At 42.8% G+C, this 23,503-nt stretch overlaps 2 protein-coding genes across 2 annotated transcripts in view; both read right to left on the bottom strand.

The window, feature by feature from the left end:
* LOC146634309 (protein NLRC3-like) overlaps positions 1-23,503 on the bottom strand; it is a 709,813-nt gene that overhangs the window by 578,643 nt on the left and 107,667 nt on the right. The window lies entirely within an intron of this gene.
* Positions 1,111-2,652, bottom strand: LOC146634311 (lipocalin-like). Its single transcript, XM_085376832.1, has 5 exons — positions 2,443-2,652; positions 1,800-1,929; positions 1,620-1,708; positions 1,424-1,537; positions 1,111-1,163 (listed from the first exon to the last, which is right to left on the bottom strand). The coding sequence occupies exons 1-5, from the start codon at positions 2,525-2,527 to the stop codon at positions 1,135-1,137; spliced, it is 447 nt and encodes a 148-aa protein (XP_085232958.1). The 5' UTR covers positions 2,528-2,652; the 3' UTR covers positions 1,111-1,134.

The raw sequence follows: 23,503 nt of genomic DNA, 5'->3' as shown, positions 1-23,503 counted from the left end.
CCATATTCTTTGGCACTGATAGATGAAGAGTCTCAGGCAGGACCGAGGCTGCCAGCTGCTGACAGTGAGCAGGGAGAGAGCAGCAGAAGCTGGGCAAGAGCAGGGCACCTTCAGCCCCCTTCATCAGTCAGAAATCATTTGGGTGTCTGTGTGAAATGTCTGATTTTTAAAATCTTTTTGTAGACATATTTATTAAATGTTTAACAATTATATAGAAGAAAGACAATGTAAAGAACAAAACATGACAAAACAAAAATGAGTTGAAGTTATGAACTGTTTCTGAGAGACAAATAACACCAGGATCCTTTTTGTGTAGCTGACAGCTGGTAACTGTGCAGGGGCGGGTCTAGCAAAGTGTTGCCAGGGGGGCAGGTAGGGCATTAACAGGGAGAGGGGGGCACAAAGACATACTTTTCTTTCTTGTTCTCATTTAAAATGTCTCACTTTTAATAAATAATTATCTGAATCTTACAACAAACGTTTTCATCTGATGTAAAATGTATAGAAATCCATTATTGTACATAGTCATTTTTTAGGGTCCCATCATAATTTCTTCAGAAGTAAGTACTGCATATGATGCCAGTGTTTCCCACATTTTCTAGATTCTGCACCAGTACTGTGTGTAAAATGCATCAAAAAGTCCGTTTGATTCTTTCTCACCTGTCTTTCTGTCTCCTTTCACTTTTTAAAGGTTGCCATGTTAGAAAACATATTTTGCCCTGCCGTGCTGTTTATTGATGTGGCAAATGAAAGGTTTATGAAAACATATCTAAATCTGTCATCAGTAATCAGCAATGATCATGTCTCACCTCTAGTCTCTGTCTTAATGTCAGGTTTCCACCGTGTGTTGTAGATGTTCAGGAGGTTAACTCGACCAACAGTCTACTTCCTGTTTAGAATACCAGGACAGGGAGGATGGTGCAGGTTTAAGTTTATTAGACTGATGCATGTATACCAACAAGACAGCGTCCATCACTGTGACAACAGCGTTTGTTTTCATTCAAAGGCTTCATGGTTTTTCCTTTAATACCTGGGGGGCCGGCCTCCAGTCAAAATGCCCGCGACCATTTTTTGTCCCAGTCCAGCCCTGGTGTCAGATCTGCATGCAGTGTCAATGAGACGATCAACAACAGATCAGACAAAACACTCAGGCGGACACTCCTCTGTAGAAGGAAACATGGAAAGTGTGAGGTAATCAGTGCACAACATCACTTTGTATTTCAGGCTGTTTTTATATAGAACTTCAGCACCAATGTAAAAGTTCTGGTTTTAGGAAGATGAAGAACATTTTCAGGAAGGATGCCGTCTGCAAGCAGAGCTGCTTGAACCTCAGCGCTGAGGTCCAGACTACTTCCTGTGAAGCCACGTGATGTAAATCTGCTGCTGTAACTTCACAGTTTACTGAAGCTAAATGCAACGTTACCATATAATCTGTTTTCAACAAAGGTTTCACTCCGTCCGGTGTTGATGGAATGATTCAGGCCGTACTCGTCAGGCTTCCCATCGACCACACGCATTTCAGTCACAAACCCCGTGACTGACAACAAGGGAAACAGCAGAAGAAAAGATGTGAAAAATACTGGATGATGATGATGGAGGATTAACCGCGGTGGCTAAACTGTTTCCTGTCTTTGTGGGCGTACTCACAGGGAAGTTTCCAGGCACGTCAGTCTTGGTGGCTAAAGTCTCCATTTTCCAACATGTATCGCTACAGGTGCAAAGACACAACATTAATCATCAGTGTAAATATTTTAATGCTGTCCAAACGGTGTTTGCTTTGTCTGTCCTCTCGCACTCACAGAGGAAACGAGGACGCCACCTTCAACCCATCTTCAGTTGGCTCAACCATGGCCGGACTTCCTGTTGGCTTTGTGACAGCAAACCACTTGAAATGAGAGCAAACTGCAGTCAAGCACCACTTACAGCAACCTGTGGACACGCAAATGGAAAGCACTGAGAATCATACAGAAGCATAAGAGCTGTTTATGGTAACACGTGTGTGTGTGTGTGTGTGTGTGTGTGTGTGTGTGTGTGTGTGTGTGTGTGTGTGTGTGTGCACATTAATAATACACTGATGTATGTTAGTTTGATTTATGCTATATCTGAGAAAACAATTGCAGAATTTTACATCAAAGTTTCCAAAGCTGATGTTTTGTTGTTCACTCTGTTTTATATTCATAAAGTTTGTTGTTTTTAAATCAGTGGACAAAATAAATATTATCACACAAAATCCAGGGTGAAACATAACCAAATAACCTAAATGGTGAAGTCATTATAGAAGTACATGTTGCAAAGGTCGGCCTCCTGTATAGACTGCTAAACTGTCTGGGGGGGCCCTGCCTGTCCTCGTTGGATAAGCTCCACCCCTTTTCCATAAGACGGAGACATTTGTATGAAAATAGATGGGCAGTAAAATAAAAAATAAAAAATATTATGGATGACTCTGTAAATCAAAGTCGGCCTGAGGCAGAAGCAGAAACCATGAGGAGCACAGCACCACTCCCAGAAGGGCACGAAGTGAAGCCATAGCTGCTGAAGAGTGAAGACGTGATGATGGAGGAGATCACAGATGAAGATCTGCTGCCTGCTGACTCTTTATATAGAAGAGTGAGACTATCTCCCCACCAGCAGCTGCACTTATACAAACCCCAGGTGCTGGGATGGCTTTGAACATGTGACATTTTCTGCAAACACACGGACAGTTTCATAACCACAAAGATTATTCCTGCAGCGGCAGAATCGTATCCACTGTGTGAGAGGTGAACGTCAGACAGTTCTTAGAAAATGTAGTTTCTCTTTAAGCTTTTAACGTCTCTTTTACCCCCATTTGTCTAAAACTACTTGACAGCCCTTCATGTCAGAGGTTTATTACCTGTGCAGGATGGAGCACATGGTCTCAGTCAGGCTGGACACGATCACTCCTACAGGAAGTAAATGTGATTTTATTTCACCTGTGAAATGATGAAAAACAGCAGAATAGCTCACGCTAACAAACGGGTGTTGAAATGTTTCATTTTCTGCTGTTTCACAGGTCAAAAAGGGCATCGAAGCAAACTGAAGCTGAGCTGCTGCTGCTGTTGTAGTGCAGCATCTGCTGTGTGCTTCATCAGAGAACCTTCTGTACACAGCAGACAGAGGCTGCTGCCACTGAAGTCCATCTGCTAGAGAGCTTTAAACACTGGTTATTGAAGTGGCTTTGATGATACTGATACACAGTCTTTGCTGCTGTCACAGGACAGGGATCCACCAGGGAGTAGTTGTCAGGATAAAGAGCCTTCGCTTCTCTAAATATAAACTGGATACTTGTAGGAAACTTTGGGAAGCAGCATTTTTCCTCATATCGTCTAAACTGAAGTTAGCTCAGGTGCTTCTTCCATACTTGCTCTGCAGAAAGCCAAAGAGTTTGGAGCTCTGCAAACATTTGCAGCACAGCTGGATGTTTGTAACTTTGGTCACCTCTGTATCATCCCTCAGATTCTTTCTGCACAGCTTTGAAACCATGACAGCACGAGTGATGCTGAGGAGACGTCCAGTTTAAACAGACCTTTATTCCTGGAACACAAACACATGAAGTGATGCTGCTAAAGAAGAACATTTAATCGCACTAATGAATCAAGCATCTGTTTGTCTGTCAGTCTGTCAACAGTTCCTCTGATCGACTTCAGACTTGGTGGGTATTTTGTTTTTGCAGCGGTCAAAGTCGATCAGCGTGTTGCTTTGTCTGCTGTAAATCTGCCTGTACAAAGGGAAACATGCATGTTTTAGATGCAAACTCACAACATGGCTGCATTTTTGTGATTATGTGTATTTTATATTGATTTATTCTATTATGTTTTGTATATGAATCTTTACAAGTGTGTCGATACAAAGGCTTGATTAAAACAAAGGTCTCAGCTGTGCTGTTAGGGATGCTCTCATATTTGTTTCAAATGTAATAAATCAAAGGATTTCAGGCTTTTCATCCTTTTTATTTGTTTGGTTCTAACAGCAGCTGGATAAAAACATGCAGGTGATGAATATAATTGTGTGATATTATGAGCATTGTGAATAAAGAAAGAGCAGAGATAGTAAAAAGGAAACAGGTGATGGACGTGAGATTTTCAGAACAAAAGCTCCTCAGTGAGACGATCACCTGGACACAAGGTCAGGCAGCTGGGACTCATCTAGAGAGCAAAATGGAAAAGTGATCTGTGCAGAACATCACTGTTGATTGCAGTTATTTACATCAGACTTCTTCTCTGAGATAAGAGCACCATTTGTGGGAAAGATGACAGTATTTCCAGGCTGGATGCTGTTTGCAGGGAGAACTGAATGAAAGTCTCCTGCACCTCAGCGCTGAGGTCCACACCTGTGAACACAGATGAGGTCAATCTGCTGCAGCACGTAGAGCTTTACTGATCAGCAGGTTCAAAGGATTCAGCAGAGCGTAGAGTCAGAGCTAAATGCCACATCACCATAGAGTTTGTTAACAACAGCTTTCTTTGCCCTTTGTCTCGATGGACTGAATCAGGGATACTCGTCATACTTCACCTCAACCACGTCACTGAGAGACCCCAGCCTGACACAGCAGCAGAGATGATGAAAGCAGAAACAGCAAACAGATGCTTCAGTTGTGTTTCTCTCTGTGTGTGCGCTCACGCCCACTTGTGTGTGTGAACTTTCCACGTACCTCAGCTTGTTTCTCCAACATGAGCCATCAGGGCTGAAAAACATCACTAACACATGAATTCTTTCTCTTTTTGTTATCACCTGTGATCATGTGTCTCATGTTTCTGTCATTCACCAGTTCTTGTATAGTTACGTGTAACTAGACTTCTGTGGGACGTAAATGATTGTTTTGTATGCAGATCTGTACAAAGGATGGAAACACTTGATTACAAAGGAGATCTCAGCTGTGTTGTTGTGGATGGACTTCAACGTATTTGTTAAAAAAGAGAATAAAGCAAAGTGTTTTAGCTGTTTGGGAGTTTTTGTTTGATTCGATTCAGTTTTATTTCTATGGAGTCAAATAATAAGAAAGGCTCTAGAACAGCCCTGAGTTTGTCCAGGTGACACTCCTCTGAAGAACAAAGACAAAGAGGAAGAAGGGGATTCGTTTTCAAGTCTTGTTTCTTTCAAAATAAAAGCTGAAATGTTTTGGAAGCATGATAATATTTCAGCCAGGATGCCGTCTCCAAGGAGACCTGCACCTCAGCGCTGAGCTCCACATCACGCCCTGTGAAAGCACAGATATAAATCTGCTGCAGTGAGAAGAACTTTACCCAACACAAGTGTAGAAGTAGACATTTGACTTTACCTACAACCTGTTAACAACAAAGCTTTCATTGCCTCTGTTGTTGATGTCATGTAGGACTAATCATACTTCACATCAGCCATGCACACGTCAGAGGATCTCCAGGCTTTCAGTAATAAAGCCAAGCAGATGATGTGAACATAGCAATAGTAAAACATGCATCATAATCAGCTGTACAGTGGGGCAAAAAAGTATTTAGTCAGCCACCGATTGTGCAAGTTCCCCCACTTAAAATGATGACAGAGGTCAGTAATTTGCACCAGAGGTACACTTCAACTGTGAGAGACAGAATGTGAAAAAAAAATCCATGAATTCACATGGTAGGATTTGGTATGAATTTATTCGTAAATCAGGGTGGAAAATAAGTATTTAAGTTTATTACTCTGTATCACACATGAGTGCCCGAGGGAGGCGGGGCTGACTGGGGAGACACAGGAAACAGAGAGACAGGGCTGACTCGACATGAAACGATGAAACGTGGGACACGGGAACAGAAACTAAACACAGGCTGAAATGAACACTGAGGGAGGGAGAACTAAGATTACTGAGAGCCTGATAAATAAGAAGAACAAAAACCAAGAAAAACAAGAGTCAAAGAAAACCAAAAACACAAAGCATTGGGCCAGGACCCACTGCTGTGACATTTATATGTGATAAAAACATTAAAAACTGCTCAGATGTTGAAATCTTTCTACGTATACTTTAGGTTCAGCTCTCCAGCCTGGCATTTGGTTAAGCATGATTCAAACATTTGATTTTGTTTAACTGGTTTTAATTATAGTTACTTTTTGTGAACATTTGTTGCAGCATTTAAAAATACATCATTTATTTTCAAACTTTTATTTGATTTAGAGCATCATATTTGACCAACGTAAATGTTTTAATTTCATATAAAATAACTGAAACAGTGAACTAAATATCTGAAATCTTTCCTTCCTTAAAAGTTATAATCCTACTTAAGTTATAGTGCAAACGCTTAAGCAACAAATATACTTGATGCTAATTAATTAATATTTCCCTTTGATGTTGCAACTATGCGGTCACTTCTGTCTTTAAACAAAATAATATTTTCCAGTTACAGAAATCATAAAGTCCAAACTAAAGTGCTACTGTTGCTATATGCATTTTATATAAATCATGGATGATGGTCCTGACATGAAGGAAGAGAAAGTTACAGGTTGCATCCTTTGACTTTGTCTCCGTGCCTTTGGGCCATTTTCAGAAGGACAGATGTTTCTGTTCAATTCTTAAATCAATTTTTTCAAACACAAACACTATTTTAAAGCTTGTAGAGAGTAAAATATTAATGATAATTATAATAACAATAATAAAAACAAAAGCTCTCAGATCCATCAAACCAAGCAGCAGAAAGAACAATAACTGAAGAGAAAACTTTAACCTTGTAGACTTCATTATGTTCCAGCTGCTCTACAGACGCTGTGACCTCGAACTTAAGCAGGTCGTAAAGTATGTGCAGCTCAATAACTTCATAATCAGACCCTGTGGTATTTAGGCAGCAGAACAACTAAGAATAACAACTACAAATAATGTTTTTAGGTTTCTGTTGTACTGCAAGGTTCTGTACAGGAGAACCAAACCAAGAGCAAATATTACGTCTCATTTACACCTGAGCACGAAGAGCCATCAACATTTAGCAAATTGAATCATCTTTGTTTAGATGCAAGAAGAATCATATAGAAATGAAAAAGTAGAAATAGAAATCCAGAGCAAAGATATCCTCTAATTCAGCGTAGCACATGTGCAGCTGCTGCGATTCACGTAAGCATTCGGCTCGTCGCTGTTGCAGATTTTTCTCTCGCTGTTCTGGCTCACAGCCCTGCAAACACAAAAATAAATATCCCCAAAGCTGTGAAAGGGAGCTAATTAGTAAGAGTATTGTTACTCTCCGCAAGAGTAGTCCAGCAGTAGAAATCAGTCCAATAACAAGGTGTGTAACATCTAGCAGGGTGACAGAAAAACCCAGGGTAACTTCTAAGGACCTCAACGTCTCTCTCACATTGTGTTTTTTAAACATGCTTCCATTTGTCACTTCAGTCTTTACTCTGAAATACAGGAAGAGAAATCATGGCTGAAACAATTTCTCATGAAACCAGGGGTGTGGTCCAACAGTCAGTTTGGTGAGGAAGGTTCCTAACTGAGAGAAGTGACCCAGAAGTATCTGTGTAGCAGCCACAATGAATCCAGATCATGAGCTTTATTAACTGATCAAAGTCTCTTCTTTCATCTTCTGTATCATTCAGTTTGCATTGGTAATGCCCATTATTGTAATGCTTTTTTAAGACCAGCAAAACTTTATTTCACTTTGGGTTAGCTGGGATAAGTGATGGATGGAGGGAATTTTACTTCAGCCACAGAAATCCTAAACAGGAAGGAGGAGCAGAGTTACAGTGGATCACTATCCAGCAGGGAAACAAGGTTTATTTCAATTTCTTGGCCATGACTGAGATTTACTGAGTGGGCAAATTAGGGAGACGACACCATCAGATCCCGAGCCCTCCATGTGTTAATCAAGAGACGGCTGCTGTGCTACATCCATAAATAATGAATAAATTAGGAGCTAAAGCTGAAAGGACAGTTTATTTGTACCATCTTCACGTGAACACATTCAAGAACATCACAGATGAAGAAACATTAAAAACTTCCACACTACATAAAGCAAGAAAAATAGTTTTTCTTTCAGGTGGTTTCAGAAAAACAGAAACATCAAACATCTCCAAGACTCTCTTTGAAAGAACTAAAAACCTTTGTTCTCATGGTCCAATCATGAGTGAACTCCCCGATGAAGCCTTGTGTGCTAAAACATGTCAGAGTTTTAAAGGTTAAACATGAGTTTCCAAAACGTTTTGCTGGAGAACAATGAACTATTTGACTGAGTTTCAATCATTTACAGACGAGCAAAACCAGGACAGAGAAAAAAGGACAAAACTGACTCAGTAAAAAACAGAAAAGAAGATCCCATGTAGATCTGTATTATGTAGAAGTTCAGCCCAGCAACCAGTTCAGTTCAACACAAGTTTAAATGATTCTATCTGAACTCTGTGGAGCCTGATCTCAAGCTTTTTGAGTCTGACACAGAAACCAGAGGATCTTTCTGTGTCTTCAGATTCACTGTGATCCAGTGATGGGAGTGATTTCAGCCCTGAGTGATCGCGCTGATGTTTGCACAGAGCAGACAATGAGGTGAATGTTTGGGCACATTGGTAACAGTGAAACAGTTTATTAGTAACGTGGGATCGTTTGTGTGCAGAGTATGAACTGAGATTCCTGAAGCTCTTGTCACACTGGTCACAGCTGTAGTTTCCTTCCATGTGTGCACGTTCATGAATGTTACGATTACCTGACTGTGAGAAGCTTCTCTCACAGTGTCTGCACTTGTGTGGTTTCTCTCCTGTGTGGACTCCTTTGTGTGATTTAAGCTGACCTTCAGTGGTGAAGGATGACCCACACTGATCACAGAGGTGCTTTTTAACCCCACTGTGAATCAGTTCATGTCGTTTTAAATCTCTTGTTGTGGTGAAGCTTCTCCCACATTCTTTGCAGTATTTCAGTTTGTCTCCAGTGTGTCTACGTTGATGTACTTTTAGGGTATTTTGCCAACTGAAAGTTTTTCCACAGAGGTCACAATGAAAGTCTTTCCCACCACCACAGTGATGACAGGGTTGAGAACTGGATCCATCTGTGTCGCTCTGCTTCTAAACAAAGACAGTGTAAGTCAGTCCTTCAACATTTGTATCCTGAACGTCGCCTGAAATAAAGAGCATCTCTGCAGACGTCCAACTACATTTGACTGTTTCAGTTAACACACTCAGTTTACTGGGCTGCAATAACTACAATACTACCACCATAATACTACAGTAATACTAAAATCATAACTGAAAGGAAAATCTGAATAATCACTCAGAGCTGCTTTTCCATGCAGTAGAATTGCTAACATGCTAACACAGTTTAATGAGCAGAGTTGTTCCAAACAGTCAGGCTAAAATGACAAGATAACAATATAAATACATACCTCACAGTAGCTGCACTTGTAGAGTCTCTTTCTGGTGTGGATCTGTTGGTGTTGTCTCAGGTGATGTGGAGATTTAAAAGTCTTCTCACACAGGTCACATTGATAAGGTCTCTCCTCAGTGTGGGTAAACATGTGCTGTTGTAAGTGTGCGTCTGTTGTAAACTCTTTGCCACACTGTTCACAGCAGTACACATCATGTCTGGTGTGAATGCGTAGGTGTGTATTTCGGTACCCTCTCTGGCTGAAAGTTTTTCCACAGATGTCACAGCTGTATGCCTTAATTCCAGAGTGGGTAACTAGATGCCTCTGTAAGCTGCTACTGCGAGTAAAAGCTCTGCCACACTGATCACAGCTGTATGCCTTAATTCCAGAGTGGGTAACTAGATGCCTCTGTAAGCTGCTACTTTGAGTAAAAGCTCTGCCACACTGATCACAGCTGTACGCTTTAACTCCTCTGTGGATGACCTGATGCTGTTTTAGTGAAGCCCTCACAGTAAAACCCTTCCCACACAAGTCACAGCTGAACGGTCTCTCACCAGTGTGGATGACCTGATGCCGTTTTAGTGAAGCCCTCACAGTAAAACCCTTCCCACACTCGTCACAGGTGTGTTTTTTCTCTCCCTTTCTTCTGTGAGGTTTGTCGGCCTGCTGAGAGCGCTGACTTCTGGCTCCATGTTGGTCCTGCAGTGACAGAGATACAAACAGAGGCAGTGAGTGAAATGCAGTCGTGGAACAAACTCAACCTTCAAACTCCATTAACACTAGTTTTAAACCTGAAGGTGGAGCGTGGCACCAAACACCTTAAAGGTCTCTTATCCCCACCTGCTGGTAGTTCTAACACATTACATCCAACCTGCTGTTAAAGATAATTCATGACTGTTCAAACACTAAAATCATGCCCATCCCTCCTGATTGTACACACACACACACACACACACACACACACACACACTATTTTATAATTTAGATTATTTTGTTGTTTCCTATTACATATTTCTATAATTTGTATAGATTTATACAGAATTATTCAGTGATAATAAATCCTATGTTTGTTTATTCTAAAGGAACCCCGTTAGCTTCCACAACAGATGTTGCTCGTCTTCCGTCAAATACTCACATAAAATATTACACAATAAAGTGGATTCAAGATATCCACATAATTTCACTCTTACATCCACAGTGAGGTTTCACAATTGTTCAAATATAAGCAATCAATAATAATAATAATAATATCAATAACATTGAGGCACATTACACAAATTTCAAAAACAAATCATGTCTTACAATATTTACAACAACTAAAAGCTCTGTAAATCGGCTTTTAAGTGTTCATTGAAGTTTTGAATAATTCTCTAATTTTTTAAGGCAACTTATTCCACTTAAAAGTTGCTCTAAATGTAACAGTTTTACAAAACGTTACTTTTAACTCGAGCATTTACTAAGTTGCAGTTTGTTGAAAACTGTGTAATATGATGATGTATTTCATCTGGATACTGCAGCTGAGCAGAATAAATGTGGTGTGTTTAACAGAATTGCTTTCTTTAGAACTACAAGTAAGCCATAGAATATTTTAGCCTGTACAGGAAGCCAAGAAAGGTTATTATGCATTTTATCAATATTAGTATAGTATGAACATCTTCACACTAATCTGGACGCCTTATTCTGGACTAACTGAAGTCTGTTAAGATCTGTCTTATTAGCTGCTGACCAAATGATTGAACAATACTCCAGATGAGACATTACTAGTGCATTAATGACATCTTTCATAATGAAGAAGTGATACACAAAGAGCATTTCATAGCCATAGCTATGCCTTGTTGGCAGAGTTATGTGACATTAGTGATGTTTGTACTTTCAGCGTTAACTTGGTTTTAAAGCCTTTAAAATATACGCCGTTCAATAGTCGACCTTCATCTAACAGAGAATGTGATGATTTTGTGGATAATTAAAGTCAGTCATATATCCACAAACACAACAAGCTGAAAGTCAGTGATGCTGCTCGGTTTGCAGTCCTGAACATCACGGCACAAGCAGGATCCACTGCACTGTTAATGTTAGCTGTGTTATATTGCTGCCTCTGTTCGGTGGTGTCGAGCCAAACGCACTTTAACGTGTGTTTGAACGAGCTGACGGTTCACTCGTTAAGCTGAAAGAAAGATGCTTTAATCACAGCAGTCACACATGTGTCCACTGCACCATCTGGAACTCTTCTTGTTTACACTCGTAATAACACAAACACTAAATCCTGCTTCTCTGGTGCTGTTGTGTAGCAGTGTGTACACCTGAGACTGTCACCTGTCTGTCTGTCCTGCACTCTCTCTCTGTTTCTTTCTCTCTGATTGTGGAATAAAAGTATGAACATGTGTTTATAAGTTACACTTGTGTTTGAATCCTGCAGCTTATCACACATTTGATTTCCATGTGTGACGACTGCAAGTGTCCAGAGTGAGGACAGACTGAGGGAGCCACTGCTGCACATCATCTGTGAGGCTTTGCACCCCTGATGATCCACCAGGACAAACTCAGCAGTGTGTGAGGAAGAGGAGGAGGAAGAGCCAGCAGCAGCTGACAGATGGAGAGAATAGACAGACTGTTCCCTGTTTGTGAAGGACTGCTAGGAAAGTTTAACATAACTGTCTGTGCTGAATCAGTCTTATTAGGTAATGTTCAAATAATGTGATCATCCCAGTGTTTCCAGTGTGGGAGAAAGTACTCAGGGCCTTCAAGTTACACACTATGAAAGGCAGCAACAAGTTTAATGTTCAGAAACCTAAAGTCTGTATCAGCAGCAGGATGGAGCTAAAAATAAATGTTGGTTTCAGTTCTATGAAGCTTTGAGTATTTTGGATCAGTAGCTGCTGTGTTTGTTGCATCATATTGCTGTAACTGTTTATATGCTTTATATATTCTGAGCTAAGTTGATCTATAGTGTTACATCATATTCTATAAGGATGTTATGTGTTTGTAGACTTTCTGCCCAGTTTGACCCATTTAGCAGAAGTCAGCCTGTTTAAGGCTCTGATATCTATTCTGTGTGACTTACAGCAGTTATGACATGGTCTGATTTTCTCACCCAATAAAGGAATATTTCATATATCAGTCTACTCTTCATTCTATCAGACACAGTTATCACACCACAGTTATCACCCCACTTCCCCTGCCGGTGGCAGACTCCCTCGGGTGTCGGTGTGTTGGTGGTTCTTTGTATCTGGGGGTGGGCGTCCGGGTACACACCGGCTCACTCCTTGGCGGCCGCTTATTGGGGCTCGCTCGGGCCATTTCAGAGGTGGGGTGCCCCCGGCCTCTCGGCCTGGGGCTCGGTCACTCAGGCACAGCTGGCTGCCGGCGGAGCTCACGGGCGCGTCACTGCAACTCCCCCTGGCTTCTGCTCCGCGGCTGCTGAGTGAGCCCTCATCTGGGACTCTCCTCAGCTCTTACTGGGACAGTGGCGCGGCTGCCCCTCTGTGGGTCTTCCTTGGTCTCTTGTGTTCTGGGGGCCTCTGGATGTCTGGAGTTTTGATCTCCTCCATACCTGCTTGATACCATAAAGGACAGGGCTGTGGCTCCCCACACTCCCTAGCAGATCATTACATGGAGAAACCTTTGGAATGCAAGCATGCTGATCCACACAGGTATGCACACAGGTGTACACACAGGTATTCACAGACGCGGACTACAGCTTTCTTGGCTGCTGCCTCAAAGCACACTGTGCGCTGTCTATCTTGAGTGTTGCACAATATCGTTTATTATTTAGTATCTACTGATATCTACTGCTAGCTAGTTTATTGTGATGGTGCTTTTTTTTTCTATTATTATGTTGCTCTTTGTTGTTTGCTGTCTCCTCTGTTTTTTTTTTCTCCATACAGGTGACCCAGGAGTTTTTTTTGTTTGTTTTTTGTTTGTTTTTTTTCTCTCTTCCCCCCCTTCTCACCGTCTCTTCTCCCCTTTGGTTTTCTTTCTTTCTCTCCCCCTCTTTCTTTCATTCTTTCCCCCTGTCCTATCCCACAGTTATGTCTGTCCCGTTTGCAACTGAAAATAAAATAAATTCATAATTATAATAAAGATCAATCAAATGGACCAATATGGCAAGGCCATGAAATTCAAATTCAAATTTTATTTGTCACGTACACAGTCATACACAGTACGATATGTAGTGAAATGCTTGGACAACTGCTCGTGACCTAAAGAAAACAAAAAAGGAAAAGGCTATGAATAAGATAGGAAATAAATATGAAAAATTAAAAAGGGTAAATTTAACTAGGAAGGAATAAAATATAAATTAAGGTTAAAAATGAAATAACTGTACAACACAAATTAGAATGAAGGGTAAATTTAACTGGGAAGAATAAGATAAAATATATAAATTAAAGTTGAAAATAAAATAACTGTACAACAAAATACACAATACACAATATAGAACTATATAAGAATGTATGAAGAAATCTAAATATAAATAAATATATACACAATAACAGCAGCTGTACAAGTATTAACCGGAAATGAAGAATATAGTGACCAGTGTTGTGCAAAACCAAAGTCCAGAAAGTCCAGTGTGTGTAAGAACTGTATGTGTGGGTCAGTACTGTGTGGTGGTGTGATTGAGAGACCGTATCGCCTGCGGGAAGAAGCTCCTCCTCAGTCTCTCTGTGTTGGTCTTCAGGGAGCGGAATCGCTTTCCTGACCTCAACAGAGAGAACAGTCTGTTGTTGGGATGGCTGAGGTCCTTCACGATCTTCCTGGCCTTGGTCCAGCACCGCCTGCTGTAGATTGAGTGCAGGTCAGGGAGCTCGGAGCGGATGGTGCGCTCAGCTGACCGCACAACCCTCTGTAGAGCTCGTCTGTCCTGCATGGTGCTGTTCCCGAACCAGGTTAAGATGTTTCCCGCCAGGATGCTCTCTATGGTGCACGAGTAAAAGTTCCTGAGCACCTTGGAGGGCAGTTGGAAGTCTCTCAAGCGTCTGAGGTGGTAGAGACGCTGTCGGGCCTTTTTCACCACGGTGTTGATGTGACAGGACCATGACAGGTCCTGCGTGATGTGAACTCCGAGGTATTTGAAGCTGTCCACTCTCTCCACTGGGCACTCGTTGATGACGGGGGTCTGGTAGTTCCTCTCCTGCTTAGTGCTGAAGTCCACTATCAGCTCCTTTGTCTTACTGACGTTTAGAAGGAGGTTGTTCCTCTGGCACCAGTTCTCCAGATTCCTAATCTCCTTCAGGTAGGCCGTTTCGTTGTTATCAGAGATCAGGCCCACCACGACGGTGTCGTCAGCAAACTTGATGATGGTGGTGGAGCTGGTAGTGGCCACACAGTCATATGTGTACAAAGAGTACAGCAGGGGGCTCAGAACACACCCCTGGGGGGCTCCAGTGCTGAGAGTGGTGGAGGCTGAGACATGTCCGCCCATCCTTACTGCCTGTGGTCTGCCAGTTAGGAAGTTGGAGATCCACTGACACATAGATGAGCTGAGTCCCAGATGCTCCAGCTTGGTGGTGAGTGTGGAGGGAATTATGGTGTTAAATGCAGAGCTGTAGTCTATGAAGAGCATTTTAACATAATTCCCCCTTCTAGTGTCCAAGTGAGTGAGTGATGTGTGGAGGAGATGAGAGATGGCATCGTCTGTGGAACGATTTGGACGGTAAGCGAACTGTAGTGGGTCCAGTGTGTCTGGTAGTGAAGAAATGATGAAGTCTCTGACCAGGCGTTCAAAGCACTTCATCACTACTGAGGTGAGGGCTACAGGGCGATAGTCATTGAGAGAAGCAGGGTGGGGTTTCTTCGGGACAGGAACAATGATGGACTCTTTGAAGCATGTGGGGATCACCGACTGAGATAAAGAGATGTTGAATATCTCAGTGAACACAGGAGCTAGCTGGTATGCGCAGTCTCTGAGGATACGACCTGGGATGCCGTCTGGTCCTGCTGCTTTCCTGGTGTTCACTCTCTTGAAGGCTCTCCTTACTTCATGCTCGGAGATGACGAGCACGTTTCCGGTGCTGGCAGTATCTTCCTGTCTGCAGCCGTTAGCGCCGCTAACACAAGCATTGTTGGAGACCTTAGCTGCAGCCTCGAAGCGAGCATAGAAAGTGTTCAGCTCGTCTGCCAGAGTCACGGCCGCGTTCGTCATACCGGTTGTTGGTGCTTTATAGTCCGTTATTGTCCTTAGTCCCCGCCACAGGCTCCTAGAGTCACTCTGTTGGAGTTGTGACTCTAGTTTCCTCCCGTAGCGCTGCTTCGCCTCTTTCACCGCCCTCCGCACGTTATATGACGCGGATTTGTACGGGTCCATGTCCCCCGTCATGAGTCCCGTGTTGTAGGCAGCGGTGCGGGATCTCAGAGCGTCGCGGATGGTTTTATCCACCCACGGCTTCTGGTTGGGAAACGTTGTGATAGTCTTTGTCTCCACGGTATCATCCGCTAGTTTCCCGATGAATCCCACAACCGCTTCCGTAAACACGTTGACGTCATCGTCGGAGTTGTTTCTGAACATGCCCCAGTCTGCGTCATCGAGTGCGTCCTGTAACGCGGCCACCGATTGATCCGTCCAGCGCGCGACCTTCCTCTGAACCGGAACTTCCTGTTTCAGCCTTTGTTTGTATTTTGGCATGAGGAAGATGGCGGCGTGATCAGATTTGCCAAACGGGGGGCGGGATTGTGCCTTGTAGCCGTCCTTGACCGTAGTGTAGCAGTGGTCCAGTGTCCTTTCACCCCTGGTGGGGCAGGTGATGTGTTGATAAAAGTTCGGCGCTGCGCGTTTGAGGTTGGCGCTATTAAAGTCCCCCGTCACAATAAGCGCAGCGTCCCGGTGTTGTGTCTGGTGCTGTGTGAGTGCCTCATGCAGCTCGCATAAGGCGGTGACCGTGTCCGCTTGTGGTGGAATATAAACGGCACTTACGATGACCGATGTAAATTCCCGAGGTAGATAAAAAGGACGACACATGATGGACAGTAGTTCCAGATTTGGTGTGCAGGAGCGTGTGAGAGGAACAACGTTCGCACTGTTGCACCAGTTGTTGTTCACCATTAAACACACGCCGCCTCCCCTTGACTTCCCCGAGTCCCGTATCCTGTCCATGCAGTGAACCGAGAAGAACTCGGCCGGCTGGATGGCGTGGTCCGGCACCTCTGGGTTCAGCCATGTCTCGGTGAAGCAGAGGAGATTGCAGTCCCGAATGTCTCTCTGGAACTTTATCCTGGCCCTGAGGTCGTCAAGCTTGTTCTCCAGTGACTGGACGTTGGCGAGCAGGATGCTAGGCAGAGGTGTGCGGTGTGCACGAGCTCTCAGCCTGTTCCTGACGCCGGCTCGCTTCCCTCTAGGCCGCCGCCGCTTCCCTTTGTTCTCCCTCGAGATCTCACTCGGCCAGCTCGGATCCGGAGTTAAAAACTTCGAATTGTGAGTACATTGTAAACCAATAGAAACAAGAGTGTCACTGTCATACCTAATGTACCCAATGGTGATGATTTTGCCGATTTAGAAACACTGAAAACTAACTTAAAAAAACAAAGACAAAGAAAAAGTGGTCGGAGCAGTCGTGACGGCAGCCGACCTCACCGGCGCCATCTTAATTCAATGATGATCCACTTGGTAAAATAAATCCGCTTGGCATCTTTCTTGGCCTCAAGACAACAATTCTGATGGCTATAGATCCAAACGGGACAAAAAAAAAAAAAAAAAAAAGAAGACAGTTATCACAGCTCCTACGTTTGCTTTTTACACATACCGTATTTTCACGACCATAAGGCCAAAAGTCTTAGATTTTCTTCAAAAAGTACGGCGCGCCCTATAGCGCAGTGCGCCCTACTATAGCGCAGTGCGCCCTATACCTGTTCTTTTATACCTGTATAAAAGAACAGGTATGTGCATTATGCAGAACATCGTTGTTTTAACAACCCTGAAAATGCCAAAGAGACACGCTTGCGAAGCACAGTTTAAACTGAAGGCCATCAGCTACGCGGAGGAACATGGAAATCGAGCAGCGGCGAGAGAATTTAAGATTAACAAATCGATGGTTTGCAAATGGAGGAAGCTAGAAAACAAGCTCCGGCAGGTCAAGAAAACGCAGCTGAGTTTCCGCGGACATAAGGCGAGGAGGCCCGAGTTGGAGGAAAGACTCGAGCGGTGGATCATCGAGCAAAGAACGAGCGGGAGAAGCGTTTCGACGGTCACCATTCGGCTAAAAGCAGTTTCACTAGCTGAAGAGATGAACATTGAACATTTCCAAGGAGGCCCGTCTTGGTGCTTTCGTTTGATGAAACGGTGCCATTTTTCCATCCGGACCAGGACTACGGTAGCGCAGCAACTTCCAGCGGATTATAAGGAAAAGCTGGCCATCTTCTGCTCCTACTGCAGCAAACACATCGGCGACAAAAACATCCAGCCCAGCCACATCACAAACATGGACGAGGTCCCGCTCACTTTTGACATCCCGGTGAGTCACACTGTGGAGAAGAAGGGGACCAGCACGGTAGCGATACGCACAACGGGGTATGAAAAGTCTTCTTTTACTGTTGTGCTTGGCTGCCATGCTAATGGACAGAAACTGCCGCCTATGGTGATTTTTAAGCGAAAGACTTTGCCTAAAGAGAAGTTTCCAGCAGGAATCATCATTAAGGCAAATGAAAAGGGCTGGATGGATGAGGAAATGATGAAAGACTGGCTGAGGGAGGTGTATGTAAGGAGACCAGGTGGTTTTTTTCCACGCATCACCATCGCTGTTGATCTGTGACTCTATGCGTGCCCATCTCACAGCCGATGTGAAAAAACTAGTGAAACAAATGAACTGTGAGCTTGCTGTCATTCCGGGAGGCCTGACAAAGGAACTCCAACCGCTGGACATCGGTGTGAACCGCCCGTTCAAAGTAAGGCTGCGAGCGGCCTGGGAGCGATGGATGACCGATGGAGACCACAGTTTCACCAAGAGTGGAAGGCAGCGCCGGGCGAGTTACGCCACAATTTGCCAATGGATTGTAGATGCTTGGGCTAACATGGCTGCTGGCTCTGTTGTTCGAGCTTTCGCAAAAGCCGGCATCGTTTCCGAGGAGCCGCACGGCACGGAAAGTGACTGACAGTGAAGAAAGTGAACCTGGCATGTGTGATGGAGATTTAGCGCAGCTGTTCAATTCAGACACAGAGGATGAGGACTTCGATGGGTTTGATTGATGATAAAAATGTGAGTACCAAACTTTGTTTTGCTCCTGCTTTATTTTTAAATACGCACACTTGTATGCTTGTGTGTTGTTGATGATGACGATTACTGGTAATAAAAATGTGAGTACCGAACTCAGGTTTGCTCCTGCTTTATTTTTAAATACGCATACGGTACTTGTATGCGCCCTATGATCCAGTGCGCCTTATGTGTGTGTTAAATACAGTAAAGGCACACATAACTGAGACATGATACATAGATATGATACATCTGTATACACACTGTCACAGATACTTGTCTGTGAGTGAAGTGATTAATATGATAACTATAATATTGGCCATATCATATTTACACTGACTTTAGTCTCATGAACAACATCAGCTAATTGTTATTTACAGCTAATCTTAAACGACTGTTCAGCACAGAAATGAAGCCCAACAATCATGTTTCACAGTCCTGTGGTCTCAGCCTCAGATACTCATCAAATCACACAGAGCTCATGTAGAAACAAATGAACTAAATATGTTCTCCTTCATTTCTGTCAAACAAAGCTGTATGAAACGTTTCCAGCTGTTAGTATCATGGTTGCTAGGCAACCTGGGCAGCGCGACGGAGGCTAGACGTCCCATTTCACGAGCCTACGAGCCTCGCACTTCGGCCTTAGCGGTCTTTGAGTACGCGGCCCTTGAGGACTTTAAAGCTGCAGAACCTGAATCGGGATACAGCCATGATGATCTCCAGCCTCGTGCTCGCCAACATTCTCACCTGAGTTAAGAAGACGATCACTGAAATGGTCTCAGCAGGTCCTTTGATGACAGCAATGAAATGCAGCGGTAAGGCTTTTTGGGGATTAAGTTCGTTTTCATGGCAAAGAAGGACGATGCAGTTCATCTGATCACTCCTCATAACATTCTGGAGTGCAGGCAAAATGCTATTATAAAAACTTAAGCAGCAACTTCTCCAGGTTCCAATATTTATGCAATTCTCAAACCTTTTGGCCACGACTGTATAACCTCTTCTGAAGTTTAGTGGATATTATACATGGTTATGCTCAGGATGTGTCGGCCAGTTTCCACTGGAAACGCCTTTTGGTTAAACTGTCAGCGAGGAATTTGCATTTGCACTGTTACATTTTTATATAACTTTAATGCACATAAACAACAGCTGCTTGTTTCAGTGAAAATACATTGATGGGTTTTTAATAAAGTTGTGCAGCTGTAAAGTATTTTGTCTGGTGTCAATTCTATCGTCAGCTACATCGTTATGGCAAATGTTCAAATGTATATGGTGATAAATATCTTTGGTCATATGGTCCTGCTCTGTCTGTCACCTTCTGTGTTGAGCTCATTGTTTCCTCTGTAGTGGCTGAGCTGAGTCCAAGTAGCTGAAAATGTTCCTCTGCTGCTCCGTCAGACTCTCCTCCTCCTGCTGATCAGCTGGGACACAAAACAGATCTTTGTTAGGCTCCACACTGCACTGAAGAGTCAAAGTGTCTCATATGTTCATCTGACAAGTAAAAGAACACATTTTTGTTTCCCGAGGTGGGCAACTTGTTGGAAACAAACACAAAAGCTTTGAGCACTGATACCTGCCATTGCTGGCATTGAAAGATGCAACGCCAGCAATGTGGATTGGTTTGAGTCTTGACAATCCACATTGCTGGCATCTTTCAATATGTTTGAATGCACCAGTGTAAGTGCAGCCACTCAGACTCAATGTGTTCATAGAAACAGGTGCACATGTGTCAGGAGTTCATCCAGCAGTAGCTATGGCACTTGGCCACAGGGGGCAGCAGTGGACTGACCTGCATTTGAGACTGCTCCAGCTGCTCTGTGACAGTTAGTAGATCTGCTACAAATTGCAGATCACATGCAAGTTTTGGAAATGACATTATAAATATTCCTAACTTAGCCACGGCAGCCATGTTGATGTATTACCTATATTGGCTGAAAATGTTCATTTGCAGAGAAAAGACTGAATAACAGGAGTGGTGATTCCTGTAACTTTGTGTATATAATTTGGCATTTCTTACTGATGTAGGCCAAAAATAAATACATAAACTGAGCACCTGATGGCTTTGAACTTTTGTTGTCCATCTTCCATTGGTTTGAATTTTGCGCTCCAGTACAAACACAAATCCCCCAACCCGAGGATCAGCACAATTAACCTAACAGACCTACACCTTAGTTCACAGATTCACTTTGTCTAAGGTTGATTTCTGGGATTTCACACAACCCAGGATTCAGATCGTGAATCCATGATGGGCTTGGATTTACATCATTATAAATGAAATGTGCTCTACTTGGAAGCAGCCGGCCCCGCCCCTTTTGACGGGTTGTGTGAGACTTTAAATCATCAAACTGTAAATTATAAATTAAATTGTTATTGATCCTTTACCCCGAGTCCTAAAGTGTAGATTTATTTTCTTACTCTTCTTATATTTATTGTTTGTTTACTTGCACCGCTGTAACTGCAGCCTCGTCGTCTCGTCTCTCTATCCGGTTGTTCAGTGATGACAAGACGAATCCTACTTCCGGGCCTAAAGTAGTCTGCGTTTAATATAGCTTTGTGTTGTTAACATGTTTAATGTTATGCATTTTCTTCTATTTGATCTCAAAAAGCTCCTAAAACAGTCAGTGATCACTGTTGACCTCCCTCGGCTTTTATTACCACTAATCATTTATTTAAGCTCAGTTTTTAAAACCTTAGGATGTAACTACAGCCCAGCCCATGCAGCAGTATATGAATGACTAACCTCGTATTGTGGATAGATTATCTCAGTTGTTCTCCTGGCTGAAGTTTGGTCCTTTTACAGCATCCTGCCATGCGATTACATTTGTTCCTGACCACCGAGAACACTCACGTTAACTTTTATCGAGTGGAAAAAAAGTTAGCTTGTTTATATTATGCTAACATAGCTGTGTCGCTAGCGGTCACGTAGCACATCATTATATACCAGCTAGCCCAACTTCAGTAACCCTACAAACGCCACTGCTGTTTAGTTTTCTGTCTTCATTTATGCTGGAAGTGATAGCAGAGCTGTACGTTTTAATTTGTTTCCAAAACCCCGCAGTCAGGACATGCTATATTGTATTTAGATAGAAGCTAGCGAGCTAACTTCCTGCTAACTTCTAACTCCGTTAAATGTCATAAATTCCGTTTTCATGGATGCCTGGATGTTAAACTCAATTGTTACACCTGGTAGAGCAGAACGCTGATCATTTTATTAAAGATGAAAGACTTTAGACAGTTTTTCAACTCTCAGTAATGCCATAGTGATCGTTTGATATATGGACCTGCAGCGGAGTTTAGGCCCAGACACGGCTAGTGACGTCAGACTGAACAACCGGATATGCTGGACTGTCTGTAGCGGAGATGACAATAAAGTTTATGTCTGTGAAGGTTCTCAGTCATCCAGGTCATCGTAGTCAAAGGAGCTTGCATAGAAAAGCGTCTGGACTTCTTTAAGTTACGTGAAGACGTTTCACCTCTCATCCGAGAAGCTTCTTCAGTTCTAAGGTCAAATGGTGGAGAGTCCCAGATATAAACCTAGTGGGAGTGACCCCCCACAGAGGGACAAAAGAAGAAGCTTCTCGGATGAGAGGTGAAACGTCTTCAAGTAACTTAAAGAAGTCCAGACGCTTTTCTATGCAAGCTCCTTTGACAATAAAGTTTACTTTGACTTCAGCAGCGCGCAGGCGCACCGAGGGCTCTCGCGCTCACTTTATATAATTTAGAAAAAACATCGGTGCAGATTATAAGTCTGTATCATAATATCTGTTTGTTGTGTTGTTTTTATTTTGTTTTGCGAGTTGGTTATTAGATGCCGCTGCAGCCAGCCAGAGACTCCCCGCCATAATAAACTACGTATTCTCTTATTGCTGTTACCAAGTTCCTGTGAAAAGCAGATTTTTCCCACTGCTGACTCAGCTGGATCAGGGAGAGTGACTGAGGCAGATATTGAGCTGTCAGTGTTTTTATATAACATTAAAGTCCCTGAGGGTATGGCACCAAGCACCATTGAGAATTCCCCAACACTGTTTGACAAGTTTGACGAGCATCTTGACTTTTGGTCTTTGGATATTAACAGTCCTGGATATGTGACTTCTTGTTTAACAGAAATGTTACAGAGAGCATTTGCAGTGCAGCCTTTAATTGCTAGTAATTCACATTTTTTTAGATTTAGACATAAAGCAGATGCCTCAGAGAAATCACTAATAACACTAAGGGCTGGACGGATTTGATTTGCATTCTTCAAGAAGAGTGTGGTGTCATCAGCTAGCTGGCTGATGATGAGCTCCTTATCAGCTGTGCTGATTCCTTGTATAACAGGTCAAATCTCGGGGTGGAGTCTTAATCATTTTAATTGAGCTATTGCCATTCGTGTACAAGGTTTTGATAGCTTTACAGAAAAATGCCAAATTTTTCCAAAGAGTGGAAAATAAATTGATGTTCAATTGTATCAAAAGCCTTTTAAAAATCCAGGAAGAGAATGAAGCTATAGTCAGATACCAAATCAGAGTAATCAAGTAGATCTAAAACCAGTCTCATGTTCTTAGAAAGGTGTCTGTTTCTCATAAAGCCTGATTGTGTCTCATCCATAATTGTGTCCAAGAACTCTTTCATTCTGTTAGCAAGTACTAAAGCCATAATCTCATAGTCATCATTAGGGATGGGTATCGTTTAGGTTTTATCCGATACCGGTGCCAAATCGGTACTTTTGAAACGGTGCCGGTGCTCAAACGGTGCTCAAACCGGTGCTTAAAGAATGGAGAACACAAAATTGGTCCAAAAACCTCTCATGTTCAGCTGGTTTTGTGTAAAAAGATAACAATGTTAGCCTTTTCTGCAGCTATGGGGCATATATGGTATCACTCTTAGCTGGAAGCAGTGCTTAACCAATGGAAAAAATACAAACTTTATCCAAAAACCTCTCATGTTTAACTGTTTCCCTCTTTTTCTTTGGTCATTTTAGCCTTTTTGGCCAGGGTGAAGGGAGTATCTGCCATCAAACAAGAAGACAGCCGCATGTAGCTA

This window comes from Diplotaxodon limnothrissa, linkage group LG3 (genome assembly GCF_057381915.1).
Source record: "Diplotaxodon limnothrissa isolate DT_005_m linkage group LG3, D_limnothrissa_male_GT1.1, whole genome shotgun sequence".
NCBI lineage: Eukaryota > Metazoa > Chordata > Actinopteri > Cichliformes > Cichlidae > Diplotaxodon > Diplotaxodon limnothrissa.
This window is presented reverse-complemented; position numbering and strand designations above follow the sequence as displayed.